Source organism: Ostrea edulis, chromosome 3 (genome assembly GCF_947568905.1).
Source record: "Ostrea edulis chromosome 3, xbOstEdul1.1, whole genome shotgun sequence".
Lineage (NCBI taxonomy): Eukaryota > Metazoa > Mollusca > Bivalvia > Ostreida > Ostreidae > Ostrea > Ostrea edulis.
Genome location: NC_079166.1, coordinates 40,077,939 through 40,090,438, shown reverse-complemented (window position 1 = coordinate 40,090,438; position 12,500 = coordinate 40,077,939). Strand labels below are relative to the sequence as shown.

General features: G+C 34.4%; 1 protein-coding gene across 5 annotated transcripts in view; it reads right to left on the bottom strand.

Moving 5' to 3' along the window:
• The window catches only part of LOC125673155 (mucin-22-like), a 103,948-nt gene that overhangs the window by 50,481 nt on the left and 40,967 nt on the right, over positions 1-12,500 (bottom strand). For all 5 annotated transcript variants that reach the window (XM_056160687.1, XM_056160690.1, XM_056160689.1 and 2 more), the window contains 4 exons: positions 10,359-10,673; positions 9,117-9,440; positions 7,931-8,212; positions 7,315-7,446 (listed from right to left, as the gene is read on the bottom strand). In XM_056160687.1, coding sequence (XP_056016662.1) covers positions 7,315-7,446; positions 7,931-8,212; positions 9,117-9,440; positions 10,359-10,673 — 1,053 coding nt within the window. The remainder of the gene's footprint in view (positions 1-7,314; positions 7,447-7,930; positions 8,213-9,116; positions 9,441-10,358; positions 10,674-12,500) is intronic.

The window sequence follows — 12,500 nt, the reverse complement described above, 5'->3', positions numbered from 1 at the left end:
ATATATACTGGTAAGTCAATTCTATCCTCTAAAATACTAGTTTGTTTCAGCGATGTGCTAAATTTTTACCCCTAATTACATTTTCATGCGGAAAAAAATAACTTTGTTTAAAAGCTAATTAATGAAGTTCAATGTTATACTATATTCAATCTATACTATCCATATTATGTCTGATTCTTACAGACATCGGTTCCAAAGCATTTAAAACCATGTGATCATACAATCAAAGAACTACAATTTGAAAAATATAAAATATTAGACTCTAGCTTCTCTCCAAAACAAAAATATCATATCAATATGTAAGCCCGAGGTCACTAACAACAACAAACAAGAGGCCCATGGGCCACATCGCTCACCTGAGTCACCTTGGCCCATATCTGAAGCAGAGATGGGGTAATCGTAATCTGTAATCGGCTGTAATCGATTACAGTTTTTCATGTAATCGAATGTAATCTGTAATCGTGTACTTTTTAAATTACATGTAATTGTAATCGATTACATTAATTTTACTCTGTAATCATGATTATTTTTAGATTACTTTTTTGATTACTTTCATTAATTTTGTATATTTTTCATGTTTTGTTTTTTTTAATTATCAACGAGTTTTCTTCTAAAGATTTTTTTATAAATATTATTTCTTGATATCTTATTCATTTAAATCAGATGCATTTATTAATTTATTTCATTCTATATGTTTTATATTTTTATTTTACAAAAAAATTCCCTAATTTAAAGGTGCATGAAACCATATCATTATGGAAACTAAAGGGAAAATTATTGAAATTAATGTTTTCCTGTTTTAGTTTTAGTCAAAATATTAACAGATGTCCTTTTATTATATACATTACAAATGCTAGTGAAGGGACAGTCAAAACAAAAATTGGCTTCAATAGATTGATCATCAGAGAATGCTTTGATCTCATGATGGCTGTTAATGGCTGCTATCTGAATTTTATATTAAAAGGCTTTCATGCAATTTTCAGATTCACTGTTGTAGAATAGATTTTTCTTCTTTCAGTTGAAAAAAAACAGGCCATGTACCCCTCCCCCATATTTGTTTTTGGAACAGCCTATAGATTTCACCGTTGTTTTATCAAGTTTTAATGTTTGATTAAATTTCCTGATGGGGTAATCCAACCTTCATAACCACAAAACAAAAACAACAACAAAAATGGCTATCGGAAGATGAAGGTTTTATACACCTTTTATTTACATTAATGAAAAAGAAACAGAAACCTCATGGTTGTCTTTCTTGGAATTCAGACAGTGCAATTCTACTAATTGACAGATACTAAACAAACGACTTGTGCACTGAATACTGGGTGCTATTATCCAAGTTCCCTAGAGTGTGACATGTCACCTGGAATATTTATAATATGTGGGTTTTAATTATGAGACAAATAACAGCTAAATAAGATAACTTTAAGATAAAGTTATGATAAAAAATGTTTACAGTTGTTATGTTTTCAATTGTAGGACCCTTGCGGTAGTAAAGATAAAGCTTTGCTCAGCAAAAGTATCTAAAAGTAATCTGTAATTGTAATTGATTACTTTTCTAAGTAATTGTAATTATAATCAATTACATTTCAAAATAGATGTAATTGTAACTGTAATTGTAATCATAAATTTCAATGTAATCTGTAATTATAATCGATTACTTTGAATGTAATTGACCCCATGTCTGATCTGAAGACTTTCCATATATATTTGCATGTAAAACCTTAGTCCCTATTATGGCCCAAACTACCCTTTGCAAACTTGAATCTACACTATGTCAGAAAGCTTTCATGTAAATGTCAACTTCTTTGGCCCAATGGTTCTTGAGAAGAAGATTTTTAAAGCTTTTTCCTATATTTGTATGTAAAACTTTGACCCCCCCCCCCACTTGTGGCCCCATCCTACCCCTGGGGGCCATGATTTGAACAAACTTGAATCTGCACTATGTCAGAAAGTTTTCTTGTAAATATCAGCTTTTCTGACTCAGTGGTTATTGAGAAAAAAATTTTAACTATATATTTGTATGTAAAACTTTGATCCCCCTTGTGGCCCCATCCTACCCCTGGGGGCCATGATTTGAACAAACTTGAATCTGCATTATGTCAGAAAGTTTTCATGTAAAAATCAGCTTTTCTGGTTCAGTGGTTTTTGAGAAGAAGATTTTTCCTATATATTTGTATGTAAAACTTTGATCCCCCTTGTGGCCCCATCCAACCCCCGGAGCCCATGATTTGAACAAACTTGAATCTGCATTATGTCAGGAAGCTTTCATGTAAATCTCAGCTTTTCTGGCTTAGTGGTTCTCGAGAAGAAGATTTTTAAAGTTTTTCCCTATATATTTGTGTGTAAAACTTTGATCCCCCCTTGGGGCCCCATCTTATCCCCGGGGGCCATGATTTGAACAAACTTGAATCTGCATTATGTCAGAAAGTTTTCATGTAAAAATCAGCTTTTCTGGCTCAGTGGTTCTTGAGAAGAAGAATTTTAAAGATTTTTCCTATATATTTGTATGTAAAACTTTGATCCCCTATTGTGGCCCCATTCAACCCCAGGGGCCCATGATTTGAACAAACTTGAATCTGCATTATGTCAGGAAGCTTTCATGTAAATCTCAGCTTTTCTGGCTTAGTGGTTCTTGAGAAGAAGATATTTAAAGTTTTCCCCTATATATTTGTATGTAAAACTTTGATCCCCCCTTGGGGCCCCATCCTACCACCGGGGCCCATGATTTGAACAAACTTGAATCTGCAATATGTCAGGAAGCTTTCAGGTAAATTTCAGCTCTTCCGGCCCAGTGGTTCTTGAGAAGAAGATTTTTAAATGACCCCACCCTATTTTTGCATTTTTGTGATTATCTCCCCTTTGAAAGGGACATGGCCCTTCATTTGAACAAACTTGAAAGCCCTTCACCCAAGGATGCTTTTGGCCATGTTTGGTTGAAATTGGCCCAGTGGTTCTGGAGAAGAAGTCGAAAATGTGAAAAGTTTAACAGACAGACGGACAGACAGACGGACGGACAGACGACGGACAAAAAGCGATCAGAAAAGCTCACTTGAACCTTCGGTTCAGGTGAGCTAAAAAGTATGGAAAGCAGTTTTTGCCATTAGTTCATGTTTAGCGCTAAATGTCGCAAATACATAAGAACAACATTAACGTAAGGTGCAGATAACGAACAGTGATCAATCTCATAACTCCTACAAGCAATACAAAATAGATAGTTGGGCAAACACGGACCTCTGAACACACCATAGGTGGGATCAGGTGCCTAGGAGGAGTAAGCATCCCCTGTCGACCGGCCACACCCGCCGTGAGCCCTATATCCTGTTTATCTCTTATCAATTAATATTCCTTCAAATGTTTATGTAATGTTTGGTTGTTTGTTTGCGCTCCGTCGAGAATCTTTAACTTATATTGAGACATCACCAGGCAGATGTAGGTGAAATACCACGTGTAATGATTCTTTAACGTGCCAACATCTGTCGCGACACGGGATCTCCGTTTTTAAGGTCATATCCGAAAGACCCGTGATTTTCACTTCGAAATGTCGTGTGTTTGGTGAAAGAGTAATCACATCTTAGGTTTGATGTGGCCATGACACGAGCGACCTAGAACTTAGCTTCTAATTGTACATACAGTACATGAGAATAATTTCCAGCTGATCTAGTAAAATCAAATGTTTTTCAAGCATTAGGCATTTGTCCCTCACAAGCGAATTGCATCGACTTTTTAATTTTCAGGTAGTGATAGAAAACTTGATTTTGCTATATATTTCTTGGTGATAGTCAAAATTTTGTGCAACTAAGAAAAAAGGGAGCATAAGAGTGAACAGAAATGACTTCATTGTAACTTGTATATTCCATCGAAAGCTGGTGGTCATGCATTGGGAAGGATGGTCTCGAAAATTCGTTTTTAAAAAGACATAAGAATTTCAACTTTCGAAAAATTTTCTTAATTTGTGTAGCTCATTTTAAACTATTGTAGTGAAGTATGGGGTCTCCAAAAGTATCACAATATTGAGATGGTTTAGAATCGAGCACTTCGTCATAATCACAGATTCATTTTTTTACCTGCACTACATGGAGAATTCGGATGGAAGATTTCTTACCACTGACACAGTGTCAGTGGTAAACTCTACGTGGCTGGAATCATCTATCAATGGACAACATTACTAAACATATGCGAATCAATATAATAAGTCAAAATGGACATCACAAATGAAGTCATTATTTGAATCTTTAAATTCTGAAGAAAATAGGTTACTATTGTGTAACACTGGTAATTTGAGAACAAGTTGCTTCATAATAAGAAGTAGTGGCTAGTACATTTAAAAGTAAATCAAATCTTAACTTATGTTTATATAAAGATATTAAAACAAATTTTAGAACAGAAAATGAATTTTCCATGAGCATTCCAAAATATCCAAGATCTTTATTTGCACTATGAAGATGTGGTATACTTCCAATTAGAATAGAAACGGGGCGATACAAAGGAGAGGAATTAGAAGACAGAATATGAGGGGGGGGGGGGGGGGTATGTGGAATAAATAGGGGGCCCTTCGGATGAGACCTAAAAAATCGAGGCCCCGTGTTACAGTAGGTGTGGCATGATAAAGATCCCTCCCTGCTCAAAGGCCATAAACGCCAAGTATATAGACTTAAATTTTGCAGCCCTTCACCAGCAATGGTGACGTCTCCATATGAGTGAAAAATTCTCGAGAGGGGCGTTAAACACCATACAATCAATCACTTTTAATAGATTGTGCAGAAGGTGAGAGTCACGTTTTACTATCTTGTACTGCATACTTAATCAGAACAGATTTTTTACTACTTGTTGTACCCCACATTGTGTATGTCACCTTAGATTGTATTACTTTTTATTAACAAATTTCCCTCGGCAAACCACCCAGTTTATACATTCCGCTTATATTTACAGGCATTCTTTGATTTACAGAAAACACTATGCATAATTATTGTCTTTGTATTGCTATTATTTCTTTATCACAGTGACATATAGGTCCGATGGATCGGGTGTTTTGAATTCGCATTTTAATCATGCGAAATGATGTACATGTATGTCACTATAATTACTGACTTACTGTAACAATGTGTGGCAAAAGAGTGCATCAAAATTGTCGCCGTTTTGACTACACTAATCCCAATACAATAAATTTTTTTTTTAAATGAAAATTTGGTGTCTAAATTTACAAGTCTTAATCATGAATCAAGTCGCGATCTTCGCTCAACAACACATACTTTTTACTTTGACAAGAACTGTATATTTTGTGCAAATTTTCTGATAGGAAACGTGGTGTTAATGGCTTTTCTATCCGAACTGTAGATTTCTCAAAGAAACTTATAGATATTTGTAGAGAAAGAAATGAGGAATGGTCAAAAACAATACCCTCGTCCCGGCTAATTTGCATGCACCCGATTCAATTTATCGCTAAACATGTAGCATGAATTTTCGAATGGTAAGCAAATCCCAAAACCCTAAGCAAGTTTTGTCCCCAAGGTCACGAAAAGTAGGTCAATTATCAAGGTCACAATGTCAAAATGTTTGGTACCATATAAAGGTTTTGTCGCGAAGAATACACATATGAAATATGAAAATACTGTCATTTACCATTCAAATGTTACGGCCAAAGTTAAACATTTTGCGGACTGACAAACAATCGAACAAAGCAAACATGATTACGGGATCATACACAGGGGCAGATCCAGGAATTGCGGTTGGGGGGGGGGGGGCGCAAGTTTATAAAGCAGGGGGTCTAGGGGCCACCTTGAGCTCCTGGATTTTACAGATTTTATAGGGCTTGAAATATGTCTCCTAAGTAGTTATTTTTACTATTTTCTGTCATTCATGATAAAGTGAAATTAATAAAATGACGCAAATTTTAAGGGGTTTTTTTTTTTGCGGGGGGATGCAAGTTCTCCCAATAAAAGTAATTAAATAAATCAAAACATTTTATCATTTATTTCTCTGAGAATGGAAGAATTTATCGCTTCTTTTATCGTTTACATTTTTCTAAACAAAAGACCACGATTTACCTTAATTTTGAAAATTTTAGGGGAGGCCGGATGCGCCCCCTTAAATCCGCCACTGATACACTCATGATTTTAAAATTTCAAACTGTTGAATAATTTTTATCAATTAATTATCACTTCTTTAACTGTCTCATATAAATAGTATCTCATTTTGTGCCAGAATCAATGTTTCCGAGTTTCATATTATTTAACTCTTCTCATTTTCATCGATTTTTCGTCCAAAACAAGGCATTACGCCTCATAAAAAAATGCATTCATTTGAAAGTTTGGTATGAATAAAGTAGTTTGTGAATGTTAACACCATTCCCGCTAATTATAGCAATTGTGTTTCTTTCATTTATTTCATATGTGAAGATAAATGATAATTCCCGGTTTTCGGTGATTTTTTTATCAAAATGTACTATTTTGCCCCCAAAATACACGTTTCCCCTTTGTTTTGTTCTCTCGATTTTTTAAATACGCTAGAGCATACCTTGACTCACCGTTTGAAAACAAAAACATTTCTGTGTCTTACTTGGTAATACAGAAGGAAGCTGTTTAGAAAATTTTCTTTTATTAGTATCAAAAAAGTTCATATATTATTCCAGATCACAAGGAATCAGGCCAAAATTTTCTGAGGCAGTGAATTTATTTAAGTACTACAGAAAAATGGAAAAATACTGTGAAAATGTGTTTGGATGCAAATCCAAAATATTTACTAAATGGTCAATATATGATATTGTTTATTACAAGTGATGAAAAACCAAAGCTTTATATGTTATATTTGTTATCATTACTTTTAGTATCATTTTGTTGATATGTATATTTTCAATACCAGTCCTTTAAATTATGCCTAGCTGTCAAATACTAGTTCATGTAGAAAGTTTTTGTATGGAAGATATTGTATGCGTGTGTGATTTTGTGTGTGAGATCATCTATGTAGATGTAATTGTAAATGTCTAAAAATAAAGCATGAAAAAACAAAAACAAAAAAAAAACAACAAAAAAACCCATTTCTGTTGCAATTAGTTTGAGGTTACGCTATATTTTTGGCTAGAATGACTGGACTAAGGGCCCAAAACATTTGTAAATTTGTAAATTAGATTTGTAAATAGATAAATGTAAATATACATGTATCATGGGTGATGAACAACAATGACAGTGATTACATACATGTATACAAGTAAATAATCAAACATAGCGGTAAAGCAGCTCAGATTACCAATAGACTAAACCTGCAGATATTGTAAGCCAAAGGAGGAATATTTTTCTGGAATTATTTAAATTGACTTACTTGAATGGCATAGGTTGTTGTTATGATAAAACGTCCCTTTACAGACACACCGCCCAGTAGACTGGGAACACTCTAATTCCTTACTGTCATCACAAGGGAGACTCGCATTGCAGACATCTTGAAACTGTCGATCTGCAATTATAAGATTTGAAGTAAAAACAAGAGCACCACAAACGGTACAACATATGCACATACCAGTAAGCACATTATGCATTCTGAACTGATATCATACATATTCTGAATATAAAAGCCTGAAAGTAGGTCAAGGTGCACCAATCTATCTGACATGTGAACTGATTATTTATTTCTCTGAGAGGAAGGTTGTGACAAAATGCAAGTGCAATATCTATCCATGATGAGAAAAATTGCCAATTGCTAATTATTGACCATATTTGTCTACTTTCAGTTAATAACACATTAGAGGAATTCATAAGTTGGCCACTCTGTATAATAAAGCATTAACACAACACTGACGGAGGTATTCATGATTTGGTCAAATTATTCATAATTATGTATATATGCCCTTCAATGGTGTCTACAATAACTAGATAATGCATTCAGTCATAATTTAAATAGCTTAGATAAATACTATCAATGAGAGGTAAATTAGTCTTACTTATGACAGTGAGTGTTGCACTGCCAGGACTTGCGTAAGTCCCTCCGGGGTTAGTCGCCGTACACTGATACTGGTCAGCGTCCTGTGTTACCAGGTCATTTATGGTCAGAGAATGCGAGTTAGGTGTAGATCCTGTGTATTTGGCACCATCAATTGTTATATCAGCACCTGCCTTCCTCCACGTGATTTTGTTAATCTCAGGACCTCTAACTGTACAGGATATGGTGGCACTCTCCCCGATCTTTCCCTCAACATCTGAACCAATTGTAACAGTAAGCACGCCTGAAACATTAAGATTACTTTACATAATATAAATTCTGTATATTGTGTGCGTGCATATAGTTGATGTAGATAAATCATCATTCAACATCAATACAGTAAGCTCCCCTGAAATATCATGTTTGTAGGATTTACTCGCACTTCATATTTTGTAGATACATGTACCTTATCTTATGCAAAGTATATGTACATCATGGGCAAAAATCATCATTTAACACAGAAATGTAAAATTACAAGTTCTATTCTCCGAAGGACTTAAATTCACACATAAAAACACTTTCACATTTCTTAAATGAAAACAAATATCTATATTAAAGGGGCATGGACACGACTGAGCTGAAAATTGTATTTTTACATTTTTATTGTTTACAATGCTTAACTAAAGTATTTCTAATGGTCACCCAAAATTTGAATACAAGTTTTTGAGTTACAAGTGAGATACAGCACTCACAATTCTTTGTAAAAACAGTTATGTAAACAAGGCTCATGCCATGTTTTTGATTACATATAAATTGCTAATAATAGAAAATAGCATGTTTAAATCAAAATGATTTGTGCTAAACACTAGAAACTATTTAATTGTGTTCATAATTAACTTGTAAATTGAAAAATCTGCTTTAAATGAACTTTTACTAGTATATTTAACCTACATGTATGTAAACAAACATGTGGCACGAGGCTTGTTTAAATAACAAAGAATTGTGAGTTCTGTATATCGAATTTACCTCGACAACTGACATTCAAATTTTCCTGACCATTATAAATACCTTAGTTAAGCATTCTAAACATTAAAAATGGAACAATAAAATTTGAAAATTTTCAGCTCAAATCGTGTCCTTGCCCCTTTAAGAATAACTAGTTACTTCTTAAGAATGTTGCACATGTATATCATGCATAAGATACAAACCTCCAGTGACATCTATGGACACTTTATTACTTGGTCCCCATCCCTCAGTATTTCTGGCCTGACACTGATATTCTGCCTCATCTCCAAATATGGCATTGTTGATCACCAGTTGAGGATTCGATAAAACATCAGTACTTCCAGAATATTTAGAGCTGCTTATGTTGATAGTTTCTATATTCCCACTGGTTATCTTTCTCCATCTGACTTCTTGTGCTGGTTCTGTGTTTGATCCAGCAGTGACTGTTGCCACCAATGCTGGCATCAATGTAGTACCATGAGGAAGCAGGGCAGGTCCACTGGGTGTTATAGACACACTGAGAAGATCTAAATGAGCACATATATTCTATTTACAAAATGTTGTTTATCTGATGAACTTATTTTATGCAACATTTACACATTGCACATTGAAGAATGTGTTTTTGCCTTACAGGTTAATACATGTTTACAAAAAAGTACTGCGTGCATATGTTAAAATGAGGACATAAATTCCTGCCTAATTTGAAACAAGATGTGTTTGTGAAACACAAATGCCCCCAATAATGGCCAATTCTGAAGATGGCCAAGGTCACAAGGACAAATATCTTGGTACCAATAGAATGATCTTGTCACAAGAAATGCTCATGTGAAATATCGAAGCTCTAATATTTACCATTTGGAAGTCATGACCAATGTCAATTTTTTAAAAAGTAGGGCAAATGTCAAGGTTAAAAGGTTTAGTACCAACGGAAAGGTCCTGTCACAAGGAATACTCATGTGAAATATCAAAGCTCTAGTACTTACTGTTCAAAAGTTATTAGCAAGGTTAAAGTTTCAGACAGCATGACAGACAGGACAAAAACAATATGCCCCCTGATCTTCTATCTCAGGGGCATAAATATAGGGAACATCAAATTCAATTACAAATGAAATTATTCTTTTAAAAAAAATGGAATGTTCATGTATTTTTGAGCTTATAGTGATCTACCCTTGGACAGTACTGTAAGATGAGCTTTTATTTCATACATGTAGTAGATAGTCATTGATACATTTAAAGACTGAAAGACAGTTTTGAACAATTCATAATGAGTTATTGAGGCAGTTTGCACTCTATAAGCTGTGAGGCATAGTAATGGCAGCCGCAAACTTATTATTCTATGCAATATCTAATATTTACCAATACATGTAATCAACCAATCAATATGAGTGTTGAAACATTTGATAGATTTTACTTGTTTGAATTCAAACTCATTAAGTAATACATACTTCCTGTCACATCTATGGTTATCTCATTACTAGTTGTCTCCCCCTCCACATTTCCAACAACACATTGGAACATTGTATTGTCTACACTATACGTAATAGAGGAAATGACCAGTAAAGGTGCACCAGGTGTGTCAGAGCTGCCATTATACATAGGATCACTGATATTGATATCAGACCATGCACCATTCTGAGGTTTTCTCTGCCATCTTGTGGTGTTGGCCGGGGGATTTGCTGTCACCGTGGCTGTGATGTTCAGAGTGGTGCCGAATTGTATTGTGCTGGATGGATTGGCTGAGATAGTCACGGTGGGCTGGGCTACAATTTTATGATACAAAGTTAAATGGTGAAGTGTTTTATTTCATGTTCACTGAGATGTATCGAATGCATCTGAATGAAAGTGAATACATATATATTATTACTACAGTAACTTGATCCGAAGAGTCGGATCACGTCGAGTTGACAGGCGCGGATCATCAGATCACATGAGACGCGAAGCGTTGAGTTTGATCTGGTGATCCGCGCCTGTCAACGGTTATTTCAAACACTGGTGCATCTCCTATGGTGTAGTTATTAATTAGAAAAAAATAATACATCATATATTTCTCAACTGGTTGTGTTAGACTTGAGAAATGCACATCTGCAGCTTTGCTCATTGTATTTTAAGGAATGAAGAACAATGCACAGCGTAATAAAACATCAAACATTAGTCATTATGTTTATTCTTAGACTGTAAAACTGTCATCTTAGTGAGACATGACAATCTGCACCTTGTTGTTGAGATATAAAATAAAAATATATTTTACAATATCATATTAATTCTTAAACTTTATACCAAATTAACTTTCAAAGTAATGGCTACCAATTAGAACTGTTCTAAAATTTGACAGATCAATTAGGCCAGATTCCTCTGCCCAATTCCTGATTGCAAGAGATATAGATAGCACCTCCTTGATCAGATTGCTGTAACAGAAATCTTCTAAACTCATTAATTAATCTGTAATTTGACAGAATGCAATTTTTCTGTTAGCAAAATGCCTCCTGAATTGCTTGATAATTACACCCATGGGACAAGGGAAATTTCTCTTGTTACTGACACAAAAGAAATAATTTGTTTGTTATATACTGCTGTATAGTACAGTGTATAAAATGAAGAATGTGTAGTTTCTTGAATTAACATTTTTTAATATGGTTATTGCAATACTATTTCATCTGTTCAGATTTACACAAATGCCCAATCTGCAGCTTTGTTCATTGTATATCTTTTTTCTGAACAATGCCACAGCCATAACAAAACATCAAAATACTAATCATTAAAATAGGCCTTTATACATATTACAACCATTTGTTGTCTTAGTGAGAAATGATACTCTGCATATAGGTTGCTGAGAAAAAAAATTAAAAATTATATAGTACAATGTCAAATTAATTTTGAAAATAAAGACTAACCACAACAAACAAATTCACTTTCACAAATAATTTCTGGTATATCTGCAATTAAGAGGCTAAGATCTCTCTGCCCAATTCCCTAGAGATATATAAAGATAACACCTGCTTGATCATGTTGATCAAAGATGCTCTACACAAAACTCATTAATTAGTCTTGTCAAAATGCCCTTTGCATGCTACTCCCATGGGACAAGTGGAATTTCTCATGTTATTGTTAGAAACAAAGGAAACATTACATAGGCTAAAAAAAGCTGTACAGTATATCATTAAAAAAATATGTGTTTTCTTGATGTAACATTTTTGAATGAGGTTTTCTACAAAACTCTTATATGAGTAGGGATTGTACCAATTATAACATACTTTTTTCAAAAAATCACTTCAACTAAATGTCACAGTGACCTTAAAGTACAGTGCGACACACCTTCTACCTAAGATGCATAAGTTGACCAAGTTTCATGATTCTAGATCAAATAGTTTTCAAGTTATGAGCCGGACAGGGTTTTACCATATTTGGCCATATCTTCTTAATTAAAAGTCACAGCGACCTGGTTTTAATGTGCGACACACCTTCTACCCAAGATGTATCAACTGACAAAGTTTGATTATTCTAGGCCTTATAGTATTTAAGTTATGAGCCGGACACGAAAAAGCTAACAGACGGACGGACGGACGGACATGAAGGCCATAACATAATAC